General features: G+C 33.5%; 3 protein-coding genes and 1 long non-coding RNA gene across 4 annotated transcripts; 2 read left to right on the forward strand and 2 right to left on the reverse strand.

Moving 5' to 3' along the window:
- Nucleotides 1-211: 211 nt before the first annotated feature.
- LOC112098977 lies at nt 212-2183 on the forward strand. The gene is made up of 2 exons (XR_002906015.1): nt 212-553; nt 1930-2183. It is a non-coding gene; the product is annotated as an uncharacterized LOC112098977 (long non-coding RNA).
- A 1302-nt stretch (nt 2184-3485) lies between these two features.
- On the reverse strand, nt 3486-7105 carry LOC112099215 (protein FAR1-RELATED SEQUENCE 5-like). Its single transcript, XM_024186353.1, has 6 exons — nt 6565-7105; nt 4104-6196; nt 3952-4014; nt 3793-3864; nt 3657-3725; nt 3486-3569 (listed from the first exon to the last, which is right to left on the reverse strand). Exons 2-6 carry the CDS (start codon nt 6183-6185, stop codon nt 3486-3488), a joined length of 2370 nt encoding a protein of 789 aa, XP_024042121.1. The 5' UTR covers nt 6186-6196; nt 6565-7105.
- Nucleotides 7106-8880: 1775 nt separating this feature from the next.
- LOC18045623 (cytochrome P450 76A1) lies at nt 8881-11448 on the reverse strand. The gene is made up of 2 exons (XM_006439076.1): nt 10540-11448; nt 8881-9510 (listed from the first exon to the last, which is right to left on the reverse strand). Exons 1-2 carry the CDS (start codon nt 11446-11448, stop codon nt 8881-8883), a joined length of 1539 nt encoding a protein of 512 aa, XP_006439139.1.
- Nucleotides 11449-14179: 2731 nt separating this feature from the next.
- LOC18045624 (probable 3-deoxy-D-manno-octulosonic acid transferase, mitochondrial) lies at nt 14180-18890 on the forward strand. Its single transcript, XM_006439077.2, has 7 exons — nt 14180-14191; nt 16567-17069; nt 17205-17247; nt 17622-17744; nt 18102-18221; nt 18297-18375; nt 18716-18890. The coding sequence occupies exons 1-7, from the start codon at nt 14180-14182 to the stop codon at nt 18859-18861; spliced, it is 1026 nt and encodes a 341-aa protein (XP_006439140.2). The 3' UTR covers nt 18862-18890.
- The last annotated feature ends 458 nt before the right edge of the window (nt 18891-19348 follow it).

A 19348-nucleotide genomic window follows, 5' to 3' on the forward strand; every position in this document is an offset into this window, starting at 1 on the left:
GCGGCAGAATGGGGAAATTTACATCAATAATCATAAAAATTTTAACTTTTTTTATCTTAACCCCCCAAATCTTAACCACGTATAAATGGAGGTGGATGAGGGTAAGAAAATGTGATTTCAGGTAGAGTTTAGGAAAAAAAAAAATTATGTATTTTTTAATCTCTCCCAAACCGAAAAGGAAAATGAGATTCTTCCCACGTTAAGCACCACAATAAGCACCAAACAGTGCGTTTTGGACATACTATAAAATGAGCCAACTCACGTGTAATACACATAGCAATCCCAACACACGCGCAATCCATCTCACGCGACGCACAACTTTTCTCCATTTGCTCTCACAGAAATCTCACTGTTCTCAAACCTTCTGAGGGTGCTCGGCGTTGGTCTCTGGCCGTGGGTCTGCTGTCTCTCTTCCCTGTCGTCTCTATTCTCAAACTTTCTCGGCGGTGGTGCTTGGCATTTGTCTCTAGCCGTGGATCTCTCGTCGTTAGTCTCTCACCGTGGGTCTGCTTTCTCTCTTCTCTATCGTCTCTGCTGCTCTCAAATTGTGTAGGTAATGGCAAATTTCGTGAGTATTGCTTGTCATTGACTATTGTGAATTATTTATTTGTGTGTTACCGGACAAGGATGATTTTCTTTTGGAAGGGGTGAAATTGCAACTGTTCATAGTGATAGAGAGAGATTTAAGTTTGAAATTTGTTCTTTTATGTTTGAAGATGAGTAGAGAGTGATAGCATTATCCAAAAGCTAGTTTATTTCGATTATTCATCACATCAGTTAGTAAAGATTGTAAATGTGATTGCCTAGTTCCTCTCATGTTTGCTGGGTCATAATTGCAGGAAAAATAGCTTTAGTTCAGTTGGAAGGCCCTTTTGTTTTACATGACGGATGTGTGAAATTTTGCAGTGCCCTTGATTTAGATTTCCGTATTGACATGATTTCTAACAAATACAACAAGTTATAGGACTAAAAGATGAAAATATTGTATTGATATACTGGTAAGTAATAATTGCTAGATTATTAAGTATGCATACTCAAAGCTTTGAACTAAAGAAAAATTTCTTTCAGCCCTTTAAAACCCCAAGGTAATTCACTTACAGTAAGCACAGACAAAAACACTTCCAATCTCTAATTTTACCATATTAGAAATTTTTTCTCCACGTGTTGAAGTTAGTCATGCAAGTTGAAACCAATCTGTTTAAGCTTGGGGTTTTATGTCCTGAATCAAGGTTAAAAGTATTATAGCTTTAGCTATTCCTGAAGTGAATTTCTGTTAAAAAGCTATGCACGCATTAAGTTAGTGCGAGAGTCTGCTGAAGCATATGTCAGCTGTGTGTTTGGAGCTGAGTATTCTTCATTCCACATTTTGGGTTTTGGTTGACCTCCAGCATGACTCAACCCACTTGAGTTAAAAGCCGTAGAGTAACATTCTACCCATGATATTTGAGTTTATCAAGTCACCATATTTTAATACTTCTCTGGAAAACAAATATATATGTTAAATCAGGTAGGAAAAATAAAAAGTTAATTATGGAGTTGTAATAGTGCAACTAAGGTTTTGAAACATTAAGATCTTTAGCCATTATGTTACTATCCCGTAGTTATTTTTAAGTTACAAGAGATAATAAAAAATAACATCATATTTTAATTACTTACACTAATCCTGCAAGTGCTGATGGTCTAAAGTTACTTACACTAACCCCCAACTAGTCAACTCCATCAATTCACTTTCATTTCTAAGAACAGAGCCATGCCCCTTCTTCTCATTTGACCATATTTTTCTTCTTTTTGTTTTCTTTGTAGTTGAAATTAAATAATTTTATTTGAGCTGAATGAATGCAGTAAGATGTATTTCTTTTTTTGGGGGGGAGAAAAAAAATCAATAAGCTGGTTTTTAATATATTGGCTACCATTTTTTCTTTCTGGAAGGAATCTGGGTTGAAGTGTATATTGAACAGAATTTGTTCAATCATTATGTCTTCAAGCACAAACGAAATTCAAACACAACTGAAAGCTTGTGATAAATGCTGCAACAACAATAAGGTCTTGCGAACTTCACGAACAAAAGAAAATCCGAATCGTAGGTTTTGGAAGTGCAAAGGATGTGGGGCTTTTGAATGGGATGATGATTGGAAGAGCAGTGAATGTAATGATTTTAGAGGGATGGAAGATCGTATTATAAATCAGAATAAAATTGACATGTTGTTAGCAGAAGTCCGCAAGTTGGGCCATCAAATCGAATGCATATCTCTTAAATTTCAGTTGCTTGAGCAAGAATTTCAGCGAAGACAACAACCAAGTGTTCTTGTAACATACGTCCCGCAAATAATGATAACTCTTTTAATATGTATTATATTTAAGTTGTGTAATTAATTAATGTATTGTTAGTGCAATGACTTGTTGAACCAGTTTTTAAGATAACTTTGGTATTGATGGGGAAATGATATTCCTTTTTTTGCAATAAATTTGTTGGTAGTCCATAACTCCTGTGTCATTTGCTTCTTTGAATCAATTAATTTTTCCTCTGTTGCAAAGCCAAATATAATCATTTATAATTATAATATTTTGACCAAATAAAAAGCAATAACATAATTCCTGCACTTCTGCACTTTAAAGAATTCCAAAATTCCAGTAGCATAACAATTTCTGCACTTTCCAGAATTCCAGTACAATAACAGAATTTCTGCACTTCTGCACTTTAAACAATTTCTGCACTTTCCAGTAGCATAATAATTTCTGCACTTCTGCAGTTTAAATAATTCCAGAATTCCAGTAACATAACAATTTCTGCACTTTCCAGAATTCCAGTACAATAACAGAATTTCTGCACTTCTGCACTTTAAACAATTTCTTCACTTCTGCACTTTAAATAATTCCAGAAGTCCAGTAACATAACAATTTCTGTACTTTCCAGAATTCCAGTACAATAACAGAATTTCTGCACTTCTGCACTTTAAACAATTTTTGCACTTTCCAGTAGCATAACAATTTATGCACTTATGCACTTTAAATAATTCCAGAAGTCCAGTAACATAACAATTTCTGTACTTTCCAGAATTCCAGTACAATAACAGAATTTCTGCACTTCTGCACTTTAAACAATTTTTGCACTTTCCAGTAGCATAACAATTTATGCACTTCTGCACTTTAAATAATTCCAGAATTCCAGTAGCATAACAATTTTTGCACTTTAAAGAATAACAGAATTCCAGTAGCATAGAATACATCCAGAATTCCAGAATAACATAAAACAATTTCTGCACTTTAAAGAATATCAGAATTCCAGTAGCATAGAATTAAAAAATAACAGAATATCATTTATCCATCCACCATTCCAGTAGCACACAATTAAGGAATAACAGATTTGCAGCATCTCCCTCAATTCCAATCCAATAGCACATGACCCAATAATAACACAGCTGTACCATATAAATCTAATAAGGGAACATGCAAGACCAAAAACAAGATTATTCTACGAAATCACTTCAAAACTCCTTATCAACTTCATATTCATTATCTTGCTGAAAGAGTAGCTGCTGAAAATGTCCAGGCTGCTGGAATTGTGGTTCCTATTAAAAAGAAAATTAAATATTTTGTTATAATAAAAGAGAATAAAGTAGATAATATGAATAAATACTAAATTTATCACCACTTACCGTACAAGAATTTTGTGTAGGTGTTAGATAAACATTATCCCCAACCATATGAGGTAAGCTCATAAGACCCTAAAACAAACATACATTAAATGAAGAGATAATAAAAAAATCATAACACATACTATGAAAAACTTACATTATAATAGTCCATAACTCCATGTGGGTACATATTCATATCAATATAACTTCCTTCAGGATTTTGAAATGCCTACAGTGGATCAATAATATATTAGAAAAACGTCTATGATTAAGTAATAAAAATCAACGACATGCATTTGAATTCCATAAAACCTACCGTTACAACATTGTTCTCGTGTGTTGGGACCACAGTCGGCACTTGCTCATTCACCTGTCCATCCTGTAAAGTCAACAAAACATACATTTGAACATCTTTTATGTTAGAAATTTTTTAACTTTAATTAAATTCAAAATACATTTTAAAAGTACCTTTGCATTGGAACGTGAGGAATTTATTTTAGATTTTGAAAATTTATTAGATTTCTTTCTTTGACAAGGTGGTCGACCTTTACGACGCCGAGCTGCTGGATCTCTAACTGTTTCTACTTCCACACTACAACTTCCTTGGCCTGTAACAACAGTTACTTCATTATCTCCGCAAAGAATTGCCTTTGATAAATCCCCCCGTACATTCTCAATCCAATTGAAAACAAGATTAGAGCTTTCAATAGTATGTGCAGCCATATTTGCAACCTCCGCAAAAGTAGCACACATTTTCTCATATCGTTTTTGCTCATCCGTACAGCTATGAAGCTCATAACTCGTTTTCACTCTACTATGGCATCTCCACACATCTTTTCTCCATCTTCGTAAAATATATTTTTCTGGAAGTACTTCTACGTCATTGCGGATCATGATTGCAATGGCATGCCTACAAAGAATACCTCTAAATTGGAACCTTGAGCAGCTGCAACGTATTTCATCATTTTCTTTTTCAAAATAAACTTCAAAAAAGGTTCTCTTTTTACCCTCTCCAACTTTGACATCCTCTCTAACAATATTTTCACAACCCATAGAATTGACATATTCGCAATACATTTTCCGAATCATTTCTTGCTGAAATTCTTGAAATTTTGAAATAGTGTACACATCTCGAACTTGCCTCTCTATTGCGTAATCAGTTACACATGGCATTTGTTGGGAAAGACACCTGACATCTTCTTCAACTTCCTTCTGAACTTTATTCTTCAATGCACAACTGTATTGCTCTACAAACTGCTTCAAAGTAGTCTTTGAGTTAACATAACCATCAAAAAATGCATTCATGCTTTCACTACGTTGAGTAGATGACATTCCTGCCCAAAACGTATTGTTTAGATAACAAGGTACCCAATGATGCCTCTCGTCATATAAGCCTCGTAACCATTCGTTATCCCCCAAATCATATTCTGTAATCATATGGTGCCAAGTTTCCTCAAATGTCGTAGCACTCTGGGAATCATAAACAGCACAATGCAAGACATTACTTATGTTACGATATTCTTTATAACCCCCTAGCTTCTCTGGAACTTTCTTCATTATATGCCATAAACACCACCGATGTCGAGTATTGGGAAAGACATTCTGAATTGCAACTTTCATTGCCCTGTCTTGATCTGTAATGATTCCATTAGGAGCTAAATTAGACATGCAAGATAGCCATGTTCGAAATAACCACGTGAATGTCTCAATATCTTCGTGTGAAATCAATCCACACCCAAACAGAATAGAATGCCCATGATGATTAACTCCTACAAATGGAGCGAACGGCATATCATACTTATTTGTAAGATACGTGGTGTCAAATGTAACAACGTCTCCAAACTCCTTGTACGCTTCCCTATTCCTTGGCTCGGCCCAAAAAACATTTTTTAATCGTCCCTCATCATCCACTTGCATACTAAAGTAAAACCTATTATCTTCTACTTGCATTTTCATAAAATAGTTTTGAAGAGCAGCAGCATCCCCATCTCCAAGCCGCAATCTTCTTTCTTTTTGGACATGATTTCTACAATCTCTTTCTATGAATGTCACATTTTCATGACCACCAGCCTCAATAACAAGTGATTGATAATTCTTACATAATCTGATTCCTGCTCGATCATTTACATCAAGCCTTTTTTTTGCATATGTATTGAGGCTACGATTGCACCGAAAATACTTGGATTTGGTTGGAGTTAACAGCACATGGTTGTGTTCAAGATTTAAGCTTCGAATTGTCCACTTTCCATCATCCCCTAAACCAGCTCCCAATCTAGCATTGCAGCCTGTTTTTGCATTAGGTTGGGGCTTTAAAATATTCACAGATTTGCTTCTTGTTTCACCACTTCTCCCACAAGCAAAAGTCACATTTCTAAGAATCCCATCACTATCCTTTCTACTAGTTCTCCTCAAAATCGGAAACCCTTTTCTTTTACCGTACTCTTTGAAGTAAATAAACAAATCAACATCACTATCAAATGACATCCCAATTATTGGCTCATCGTTCTCCTCAAATTTCTCCAACTCTTCAACTTCGATGTCTTTTTCCATATTATTTATTTCTACAAAATTGAAATAATTCACATTGACAAAATGAAAGTAACAAAATACAAATAATTCAGCACAACCTCACACAACTAAACTAACTAGTGATGCAAATTGTGAACACAAATTTAATATATACCAGCAGAATTTGCAGCATACGAGATGCCTTTGATTGGAATTTAGTGATTTTTTATTTAATATATAACCCAATGTGCTTATTAATTTTCCAATGGATGCTGATTTAATATATAAAGATTATTGCGCAATTGATACCCTTAAGATTATTGCGCAATTGATTTAATATATAAAAATTTGACTTCACAATTGAATCTTCACACATTCGGAATTATTACAACCAAAATTGGGCATTAATTAAACCAATTACCTCCACGAATTGATTACGACGGCTACAACTATCTACAGGGCAGACAGAGAAAGAGAAACCCAACGAGATGCGCGAGAGAGATCCACGACGAGAGAAAGTCGAAGGAGAGAGCAGCGAGATGAGTGAGAGGCCGGATGAGAGAGACCCGCGGTGAGAGAGAGAGCCACAGCCGAAGACAGACCCAAGGCGAGAGAGAGAGACCCACGGTGAGAGAGAGAGCCACTGCCGAAGACAGACCCAAGGCGAGAGAGAGAGCCACAACCGAAGAGAGACCCACGCTCGAGAGAGAAAGAGAGAAAGAGAGAAAACTGAAAGACAGAGCAATCCCACGATGAAGAGCAGAGCTTGAAGATGGCAAAGAACTGGCTGCAATTGAACTCGTTGCTTGGTGTGAAATGCATGAGTGAGAGTGATGCATGCGTGAGATGAGATGCGCGTGCAGTGTGTTTGCTTGTTCAAACAGTGCCCTTTTATATTACAAATAAAACGCACCGTTCGGGACTTACTGTGGTGCTTATTGTGGGCTGAATATCGGTGTTGAAAAATAAATGTTTAGTAGATAATTATCCTTTCATGAATTCATTGTAACGGTGGATTCAGTGTTGTTCAAAATCAGGACCCACTTAAACTTGTTTAAATATTGGTTGTTTCTATGTTCTTCACCTCCGAAGTGTGCAAACTGCAAAATAAAACATCCAAATCCCCACTGTTTGAATATTGACTTGCGCATGTATGACAAGATTGGACTCCACAAATTAAATCAAACCAAATTGCTGACAAATCTCATAAATATCTTGAGATGAAGAATCTCAAAATTGCACCAACTTTTCTTTTTCTTCTTCTTAAATTAATCAGAAAAATAATTTATTGTATTTCTCTATAAAAATTATAAGTCAACTAATGGGTAAAATTCATCAATTTATATTTTCAGTACTCAAATCTGTTAATTTTAGTCTCAAATTTAACATAGGGTCACTTATGTGAGTATTATTGAAACAAATGTCACATGTGTAATAAATATCGAAACAAATACCATTTAGGTGATATTAATCATCCATTTATATTTAATTACATATTAATGTTGATTTTTTTAAATCACCTACGCCATCATAGCTAGAATGATTGAAAAAAGAAAAAACGTATGTCATTTGTTTGGATAGTAGTAGACCGATTACAACTTTAAAACACACGGTTAGAGGTAATTGCAAGTTCGAATAACAAACATTATTTTTCATTTAAAAAAATTCACAATGTTTTTGTCTAAAAAAAAATCACAATGTTATAACAGTACCAAATAAAATATTTTTAGAAACTCCAACTTAATCCTCAAAAATGACTCCTACGTTACTTCACTTTTCCTCAACCACCACCTGCGGATAGCAAATATCTAAATTCTCTCCTCATCTCATCATGGGCAAAAAATATTATCAGAGGAATCAGTTTCTTTTTAATCAGCGGACTGTGGATAGTGTTAGGATATTACAAGATATAAAAGTCAGAGCTGAGGAAATTCAGAGTCTTAACAACTCGCCTTTGGTTGTGGGGACTAGAAAAATTGAGAGATGGATCACCTGGAAGCAACCCATCTGGCCCTGGTGTAAGCTAAACACGGACGGAGCAAGTAAGGAAACGGGAGCATCCAGTTTTTGTTCAGTTACTGTAGCAGAGCTTTGGGGCCTTTACCAAGATTTAAGTTTAGCATGGCAACATGGTATCCGTTATTTCCATGTGGAGGTGGATAGCTGCTGTGTTGTTCAAATGGTAAACGCCCGACAGTTTGCACCAATGAGTATACCCCGCTAATCCGTTCCATTAAGAACCTCATCAAGCGAGATTGGACTATAACCATCAACCATGTTTATCGTAAGGCAAACTTCGCAGCGGATTTCCTAACAAATTATGCCTTAGAGCTGCCTTTTGGATTGCATCTTCTCTCTAATCCCCCTCTGGAGATAGTTAAATTTATTACTAATGACTTGAATGGGGTTGCTTACTCCCGCTATATTTTGTCTTAACTCTCCGTAGCGCCCCTCGGTTGTCAAAAAAAGAGGAGCTCAAAATTATGTCTTCTGTTAAGAATAAAGACAAAAGTAAATTAACTAATAAATCTTGACCAATTAATTAAACACCATTACTAGGTTAATATCCCATAGGAGAACAGTTCAAATTTGACAATGAGAATGAAAATGTTTCCAATACTCAGATTTCCAATGACAGCCAATTTAGACTGCAGAGGCCAAACATTTTTCTTCCACTCCCTTTTCAAACACAACAATTTATACATGCTTTAATTAATTTATATACAGAAACTTGAGTCTAATACCCCCTGTAAGGTATCGGAATGGCTTTAAGAGGAACAGATTTCCTAAGCGTTATGCCCATTCGCTCAGTCATGTCCATCTCCTCCGGTTTTAGCCCGTCTGCCAAGACCCAGTCAAACGAGTGCAAAAGCGACCCTAGCGCTAATGGAAGCACGCGAGAAGCAAGAGGCATGGCCGGGCACATTCGCCGCCCGGACCCAAATGGTATAAACTCAAAATGATGTCCCTTGTAATCCACCATCATGTTATAATTTGTTGGTTCCAGAAATCTCTCTGGCTTAAATAACAAAGGGTCTTTCCAAGTTTTTGGGTCACGCCCAATTGCCCAAACGTTCACTAGAATTTGTGTTTCTTTAGGTATGTAGTAGCCCTGCATGTTGCATGAGTCCATGGCCATGTGTGGGACTAAAAAAGGCAAAGGCGGGTGGAGCCTTAGTGTTTCTTTGATGACTGCCTTAAGATATGGGAGTTGTTCAATGTCTTCCTCTTCAAGCTTCTTGTTAGGGCTGACTACGCTTCTGAGTTCATCTTGGACTTTCTTTAGTGTTTCTGGGTCGTGGAGAAGCTCAGCCATTGCCCACTCTAACGTGCTGGTTGTTGTATCAGTCCCTGCAGTGAACATTTCCTGACGAACCAAAATCATTAAGTATAAATTCGTATGTATTTACAAAGCGATCGAAGATTTTGAATGGAGATAATTGAAAATCTAAAGTTTCAAGAAAGTTTGATTTATTAGAATAAACAAAATAAATGACACTTAAATTTGACAATAAGAAAAAAGAAAATTGATTTAAAAAAAACAAAAACAAGAAAAAATTGTGACTAAATATTTTATCTTTTATGAATGATGTAATTTAAAAAAAATTGAAATCATTAAAGTAACCTTTCAAAGTTCACAAAATTCTTTCTATTTATTTAACTAGAACTTTTACTTTTAAAGTTTTTATAAAAAATATTTGAGTTGTTTGGTTGTTAATGAAAGTTTTTATCAAAATTTGTAAAATTAATTGAATAGACACAACTTTTAAAATTATGTTATGAAAGAAATAAATTAAGATTTTGAAATAAATTAAGTATATTTTAGACAATTTAACTTTTTTAAAAAAAAAAAATGTATAACCTCTATTCTTAAAACTCAAAAGCACAAAATTTAAATTTTTATTAGTAAAGATAGAATAACTTATATAAATTCTACAAAATATACTCAAAATGCAACCAAATTAGATAAATTCAATTCTAGTACCATTGTTCAAGACCAAAAAATAAAAATGTAGATTTGAAGCTAAACAGTGAATTTAGCCGAAATCCGGCAACTAAATATATTATTAGTAAAAAAAGGTAAAAAATCACGAGTTTTGTAGATTTCACCAAGACCCTCGAAACCATATTTTACATGGGGTAAAACTAAAAATGTGACACAAAGCAAAACATATTCATGAACTTGAACTACACCGCATTTCATATAAAATTATAACATTTTATATGAATGTGTCTTTTTTTTTGTTAAGGAATTTAGAGTTAGTAACTAACAAATCATACATCATTATATAAATGTGTCTTCTTTTTTTTTTTTTGTCAAGGAATTTTTTTTTTTTTTTTGTCAAGGAATTTTTTTTTTTTTTTTTTGTCAAGGAATTTAGAGTCAGTAACTCACAAATACAATAACGTTGATTGTTCGAGAAGAAAATTTAGCAGGCTCATCGACACCGTCACCGCGAAAAGCCAAAAGCACATCCAAGAAGTCCTTTTTCTTCTCTTCATTATCCTCCATTCTTTCTTTGATGAATCCACCAGCGATTTCAAAGGCCCTTTCAACATGGAACTGTGTTTTCTTCCTTATACCTTGGGGATCAAGCCATCTTAAAATTGGCAAAAAATCAGCCACGTTTGGCTTGCCAGCCAGCTCCATGACCTTCCCCGCGTGGTAGGAAAACTTGGCCCCTCTCTCCGATTCCGGACCTAGCAAATCTTTAGAGAACATAAGATTGCCAATCAGATTAAAAGCCATCAAGAATGTGAATCTTCCCACGTCAATGGGGGCACATGCCCCGGCTTCTTCTACAAACTGTACCATTCGATCTATGCACTTACTACGTACACCTCGCGTAGCATCGAGACGGCTAGTGACAAAGAACTCAGTGGTGCACAGACGTCTCAGCATACGCCAATGCGCACCGTATTGAGATGTTATAATCGATCCTTCAGTGCCATAATCGCCTTTCATGGCCTCGTATATTTTTCTTCCAGCAAGCACCACGTCATGGTTCTTGAACATGTCTCGAGCCACTTCATTAGAAGAGACCACGACAGTGCACATCGAGCCTAGCCACAAAGTCATTAAGGGGCCATGCTTGTGAGCCAATATCGCAAATGATGCGTGGGGAGGCATGGGCATCCAACCCAGTTGGAAAATGTTACCAACCACTGGCCACCATCTTGGTCCCGGTGGTAGCCGCTGTCGTTCTAGCTCCTCTTTGTGACGGTGGCGACGCTTGGTCACCATGGCCCATGCAATGACCCATAGCAAAACGGCTGTAATTATTGCCACGATACCAAAATACATAACGTGATCAAGAATTTTTTGTTTTGTTTATGTTATGTTGATTTAATTGTGCGAATTGTACATTGATTTTATAGTGGGTTCTGCCTTGCTACGTGACAAAATCCTAGTACCATTTTTCATGTGTCTGTTTTCGCTAAAGAATCTGATATCAATTTTATTGGACAATTTAGCAAATCTTGGATACGATTCGGGTTTTGGTTTTATGTATATTGCCTTTAAAAATGTCTGTTAAAAGTTCCCAAATTTCTCAAAGTAAATTAAGTACGAGTCGGATTTCATTTAGGGAATTCCGGACTTCACTAAAAGTCGGGACGCTTTTATGGCATCATAAAAGTTTATTTATAACATTGTAAACTCATCTTCCACTTTAATATAATCAGGATTTACTAATTAGAAGATTTTAAAATTAAGCATTATCTTTTGACACTATAATCATGAAGCATACACTGCTCTTTTTCTATTAACTCATTATTACATGTATGTTTGGTGTGGCAAATAATGAATTGATAAGAAGCAATATTCTAAGAATACTAAGGACCCGTTTAGAATTAAGTGAAACTTAATAAGTTGTTTATTTCATAATTTTTCATAAAAATAATATTTAGTAAATTTTTTAAAAACTCATTATTTCATAATTTTCTTTATTTTGATAACAGTTTTCAAAATCATATAGGTGTTGCTTTTATAAATAGCTTATTAAATAAATAACTACACATTTTTAAAATTCGTATTATAACCTTTATATTTTAACAAAAAGACAATTATGTCTTATTTTTCCATAACCCTAATACATAAATCATTAGATGTTATCTTACCACCACAATCAAGTTACCGCAATAACAATTATGTCATTGTACAATTATATAAGCAGGCACGCACAACGTGATCTTCGTTTTGACAACATTAAAAATGATCCTAGTTCAATATTTGACGAATGAATAGAAAGAGACAACAACTCTTAAGAAGAGTATCACACAATACTATTGGCTCTGAATTTTAAGAAATGAAAAATTAGAGGAATATTATTACAACAGGTTTAATGTGAATGTAATGCATATTATTTTTTATTTTATGTAGATTGTGTATTAGTATGAATTTTTATCACATTTTATGTAACAAATTATGAGGTTTACTATAGTTTGTTTAATTGAGTTTTTTCACATTATATAATTTCACATATTTAAAAAAATAGTATGTCTAAATAATTTATTAAACATACTCTAACAAAATAAAAAATAATTTAAACTTATATTTATTTTGATCATTATATTATAAAAATAATACTTTTTTAATAAGATTTACCAAACATATGTATTTTACTTTTCAAACTTATAACAAAAATAATTTCAAAAAATTATTTTATTTACACATCAGAAGCAGCTTATTTATTTTTTCATCGTAATTCCTAACTAGGCCTCAACACCTTCTCTATAAGATAATGCGGGAACAATAAAATGTTTATCTCATGGTTATCATTTGGGTAACAAGATGAAAATAAAATAATGAAAAAGCTTGGCGATTTGATAAACCTAAAAGATGAATCAGCGCATGCCCAATGAATTACAAAAAACAACGGCGCGCATTTCAATTTTTATCATCTGGTCATGTGTATTAATGTGTTTTGAATTGGTACATAAATTTGTCCATCATAATAAATTAAATTATGGGTATTTTAATAATACAAAAATTTCATTAAAATAAAAGTGTTTAAAATAATTTTAAAATTACAAATAATTGATTGCTATGAAAGGGATTTTTGGCATGAAAATGTCCTTAATTCATAATTGAGATTTATATAATTTTTAATTTCATCAAGTTTTGTAGCTAAGCTTTCATCACTTTGAAAATGAAGCTGGTCCCAAATTTTTTAAATTTATGACTGGCAAAAAATTTTTATTTGGGGGACCATAATGGCATAATCTGTAAGTTTTAGTTAACGTATATGATGAGATTAAGGCGCAAAATAAATTATACATAATCCCTCAAACGACGGCGACTCCAACATTGGAAGTAGCTAATTACATCATCGCGGACGTATAAATTGTACAAAGTTTCATTTGGTCCCCACCGTCTTGCTTCTAATTATATTAATCGGAAGATAAATAATTCTCTTGGTCCCAACTATTCGTATAATTTGTGCATCAATCAAATTTTTGGCTGAGATAAGCCTTGTTTCAACGCTGAGCTTATGGGTTTGGACTTTGCCGTGTGGCTGTATCGTTTATATATATATATATATATATATATATATATATATATTTGTTGGTTTGGAGTACTTATCTAACAAAATCAATTCAAATATTTTAATTATGGGTTGGGTCAGGTAACCATGGGCGTGTTCCGACATGCACTTGTCAGTCCCAACATTTATCATTTGTTCATGATAGAATAGCAATGACTTTTGTATTACCTCGACTAGAAGATATATTACTTCATGCTTTGTCGATCACTATGAGTAGTTAAAATATGTGTACATGGTGTGACCCATTAGTATACGAATGAGCTTTCGATTCAGTTAGCTCAATTATTAACACTTACAAAGAAATGCATCAAATCTTTGTTCATCTTGCACGGATATAATTTACTAAAGCAGCAACTTTGGTCAATTAATTTATGACATTTTTTTTCGTTACAAAGAACTCTATTTGAGATTTTCATGTAACTTGAAGAAACTTAAACAATCGAAAAAGTTAAGATTCGTGAACTTTTTTTTTCTTTTTTTATTAATCACATGTCACACGAGGTAAGAATCAAGGACTACATTTAGTTAATCTATTTAATAAAACGTTAACCCACTTAAAAAATACAATAACATTAAAAATTTAGTCTCAACTTGAATTTCAATATCACGAGTCACTCATTTATTCCATAAATGTCACATCAGTTGAAACTCAAATTAGGATTTAGATGTTAAGATGCTTAGCATTAATTAAAAAAAAAATAATTGAAATAACGATTAACGATATTTAACAATAATGTTATAGGGTAAAAGCTTGTTTAGTCTCTATATTTTGGAGGTTAATATCCGCTTAGTCCTTATAATTTTAAAAATACATCAAACATCCTACCATTAAACAATTGACATCTTTGTCATTACGTTTTATTCCTTTTAGCCTACTTCTATAATATCACCCTATTACAATAACATTTCTTTTTTTAACATTAATAAAAAATAAATTATCTATTTAACCCTAAACAATAAAATAAAAACAAAAAAGTATATATGTTATTTTTTTGTGGAAGCTGAAGCTCAAGTATATCAAAAAAATGATATTATGAGAAAATTAAATTACCAATTCTTTTGGGCATTAAAAAAATTAGTATATTAACTTCTCAACAGAGTGTTCCATAATAATGAATATATATTCTTTTCATTTCTATTTTATTTTTTTGGGGTTGAATTGATAATTTAATTTTTTATTAATATAAAAAAAGAAACATTATTGTAAGATGGTAATATTATAGAAGTAAGTTAAAAGAAACAAAAAAGTAATGATAAGGGTGTCGAAAGTTTAACAGAAAGTTTAACAGTAAAGATGTTTTATATTAAGACCAAATGGACATTAACCTCAAAATAAAATGACTGAATGAGCTTTTACCCAATGCTATATTTCTTACTCAGTAAAGATATTTAGCTTGTATTCTAAGTAATGTGGATTATTTAATTGGCTCAAATGATAGTTAGTAATTAAATTTTATCATTTTCATCCAAACAATAATAATGTTTTATTAGTAGCGCAACAGTAAAGATACAACTTATGTCGAATAAGTAAGTATGACATTACTCGAATTTAGATCTCTCTATTTATCTTATTATTTTCAATTAACTCTACGCAATTACAAAAATACCATTATACAAAATTAAAAATAAATATTATGTTTTAATTTTGTTTTGCTTTTTACTCCCAAAGTCGAATTGTGGATGAACTCCTTTTAACCGGCAGTCCAGCACTACACTCGAAAGGACTTTGTCCACTCCATCCAACGCCCCAAATCCATTAGAGCTGAAATTGGGCAAAACCAACTCGGCCATGCTCCAAGCTCTTGTTGGAGCAGCTCATGGCTTGACAAGCAGGCTCGTGTGTTTTGAGAGGCTTGTGATGATGAAAATTTGACGAGTGGTGTTCATTCTTAGAGCTATAAGGTGAAATTGAACTATAGCTACTGGAAATGAGGCTGCTTATTGAGAAATGACCAGAATCTGATGTTTCAGAGAGTGACTTATATATACTGACCATTTCAGAAAGTTGCAAGTGTATTTTATGGCCTTGTGTTGCTTTAACCAAGGAGATTAGATATATTGTTTCTAGGGTGTTCATTATTCATTTTTCTTGTAACTTGTTCTTGGATTATTTGTTTTCAGCATATTAAACTACTTTTTTTTTTTTTAAACTACAAAAGAGAAGTTTATTTGTATGAGTCAAGAGGGAGAGGGAGAGTACTATAAGTGAAGAGTCGTATTATTAGCACCCTTCCAAAATTCTATTGAAACCCCTTTTTTAATTATATTCCATTTAATAATAAAAATACATTTTTAAAAAAATGAATACTCTTTTCATTTATGAAATTTTCAATTTCTAATAATTTTCTCCCCCTTTCAGCCTTAATATTTATATTCCTCTCTTAAAATTTCTTTATTATTTAACTTCTAAAAAAAGTAAGAAAAACATTATACTTAAAAAATAATGAATATTTTGTGGAATTAATACAATTTTATCCTACCTATAAATTTTTTGGTTCATTGGGTTCAGCATTTAGTTTGAGAATCCTTAAAAGATTAGTTGCAATGAGATAAAATTTTATTTAATTTATTTTTCCACTATGTTGTGTCTTAATTAAGTTGTTATATTTATTACAAGAATTTTATTTTAGCTTAGAGGATTATTTCTGAAATTAAAATTATTTTAATAATAATAAAAAATTTATATTGTGCAATCAAAATAAAATTGAGGAGAAAAAAAATATAAATGATTTAATTCTATTTATATTTATCTTTAAATGTAATTATATTATAATAGAAATTTTATGAGATTAATAAAGGGGTGCTAATAGTCCAACTCATAAGTGAAAAGGAGTACATAAATATTACTATATTAGGATGGGCAAAAGAAATTGTAGGGTCAAATATTACTTTCTCTTGAAAAAAAAAACTCATACAGTGACAGAAGTAAATCTGCAAGGCCGAAGGTAGGCCCATTTGCGAAATTTCTGAATGGGCCCAGGGGCCCCTTACCTACCATGCGCATCACCAAAACAAAAAGTAACGGTCCGGCGAAGAAAGAGAAGAAATGGAACGTTACCATTAGGCTGCCGATGGTGATGGTGATGGTGATGCCTATGGGTGCTGCGATAGTGTACAAGCTGTACAGAGCACTAACCTACGGTGTATCACCCTTGGTGTACCTTCACTTACGCTGGCGCAAAATCCGAGGTCGCGAGCACCCTCTCCGCTGGCCTGAGCGTCTGGGTCGCCCCTCCGTGTCAAGGCCGCCGGGCCCACTCATCTGGTTCCACGCCGTCTCTTTAGGTGAAGGAATGGCTGCGATTCCTGTTATCAAGCATTGCCGCCGCTTGAGGCCTGATTTACACATTTTGATGACTACCACCACCTACTCTGCTTTGTAAGCTTCCTTATTTTGCACCGTCTCTCTCTCTCTCTATCGCTTTCTCATTCATTCATTCATTCATTTTCCTTCTTACTTATTTCACAAATAAGGGAAGTTAACAATGTTTTACTCTGTTTTTATTCGCCGCAGTGAAGTGATAAAGAATCGGCTTCCAAGTGGTGTTATATATCAGGTATATTTGTATTTGTATGGGGCTTTAGTCAACATGTATCTTTCTTAAATAATCTTGCTTTGTTCCTTCACTACCCACATTTTGGGACACGCACGTTGTGCTAATTTTTTTTTTTTAAATTTTTTTCCCATGTTGCTGGATGTTTTTCGCTATGATGTGTCTGGGTTTTAACTTTGTGTTCTTCACCATGAGATCAAGCTTTAACGTTTTCCTTTATCCTAGTGAATATGATTTTCAGTTACTTATAAAAAAAATAAAATAAATAATGAATGAAATTAAATATCGAGCTCCAGTTTACGGCTTATTTTCTCCTTTTATTAGTTAAAAGATATCATTTTTTCTCACGGTTTAATTTGACTCTCTATTGGAGCCAGTTTTGCCCACTTGATATTCCCGTTGCTGTGGATGCTTTCCTTGGCTATTGGAAGCCAAGTGCAATCGTAATAATAGAGGGTGAACTGTGGCCTAATCTTATTATGGGTGCTTCAAAACATGGTGTAAGTTATTCCTTCTTGTTGATGCATGTGCTACTTCCCGCAGATTTGCTTTTGAGAAAATACAAAAACAAAGAAACTAATTTAGTATTGTTAATTTAATTCCATCCTCATATTCTTCATTTTTATTCTATTTGGTTGTTGAATAGCTTTTTAGATCAAACATTTAAGCAGGAAGTCTGCTTTGTTGGCCATATATGTATGCAAATAAAAAGTTTATCTTAAATGGTTTAGAATATGAGAAATACATCTATTTGCATGGGTGTTGTATGTTGTGATAGTCTAATATTATTCATTCACCTTGATGTGTGCATTTTCCATTTGTTGTGTAGTGTTACAACTTTATGTAATGCCTTTCAGATTGCATTGGGGTTGCTAAATGCTCGGGTGTCCACTAAATCCTTTAAACAATGGTCAGGACCTTTGTTTCGTCCACTGATATCATTATTGCTGTCAAAATTTTCCTTGATTGCCCCTTTGGTATGTGCACCTTTACTTTTGACTGAGTTGATCCTTCTTCTGTTATTTTGTCGCTTATCTTGTTATGCATCGCAGAGCACCTTGCAGGCAATTCGCTTTCAGCTACTAGAAGCCTCACCTTTTACCATCAACTTTTCTGGTGACTTGAAATATGGTATGCTAACAAATTATGTGTTGGAATATCTTTCTTCCATGTTGTTTTAGTATGTAAGGTATATTTATCTAATATTTATATAATATCCATGTTGGATCTTCTATTTAGGTGATTTGTTACAGCAATTGAAATGTTTTACTTAGTTTTGTGTCTAAATTAGTATTGTCTACCAATATTTATTTACATTTTCAATTGCCTTCTATTCTGTGATTATTACTTTCCAAATCCTATGTATTTGTCTCTTTATTTTTGTTTACTTGATAGTGCTCTTTTAGCAATTGTTGAAGAAGGTGAGTATGGTCTAAACTAACCAAGAGTTTACATCCTTTCCTTTCTGCAGTACATGAATATGATGAATCTGAGGGAGATATAGGAAGTATAGAAGATCTGAAGGCATCACTTGCCCACAGGCAGGTCTGGATGGCTTCTTCCATACACAGGGGTGAAGAGAAAGGTCATTTCATGCAAGATTACTTCTATATTTGATATGTGATATGTGCCTCAGATTTATGCAAAGAGCTTACCTCCATGACATGTTTAAGTAATGCAGTAATTGAATCCTAAAAGTATGCTACGCATATGTCTTTGTAGGATTGTAATATGCAAATATCAATTCTTTTTTCTGTTGAGTTGTTACTGCAAACTCTGTTAGTTATTTATGGGCATTGGTTTCCTTTTGCAAAATCCATCTATGATGATATATGGCTTTCTTTTCATATCTTGGATAATTTTGCAAAAACACATTTGTGTCTAGCTGCTTTCTTACTTATGGAGCAGGAGTTTACTTTCTGGAGCATCATATTTATTTTTGTCCTGTTTTCTTTTTAGCAATATGCATATTTAATTTACAATAATAATTTTCATCCTCTGGCTGTTTTTTGTCTTTAAGGATTAAGAGATATGTTTTTTACTTAGTTTATTTTTCCTGGATGAATCACTCACAAAGAGTTTCTGCAGTAATGTTAGCCGTTCA

Source organism: Citrus clementina, unplaced genomic scaffold (assembly GCF_000493195.1).
Source record: "Citrus clementina cultivar Clemenules unplaced genomic scaffold, Citrus_clementina_v1.0 scaffold_4, whole genome shotgun sequence".
NCBI classification, from domain to species: Eukaryota; Viridiplantae; Streptophyta; class Magnoliopsida; order Sapindales; family Rutaceae; genus Citrus; species Citrus x clementina.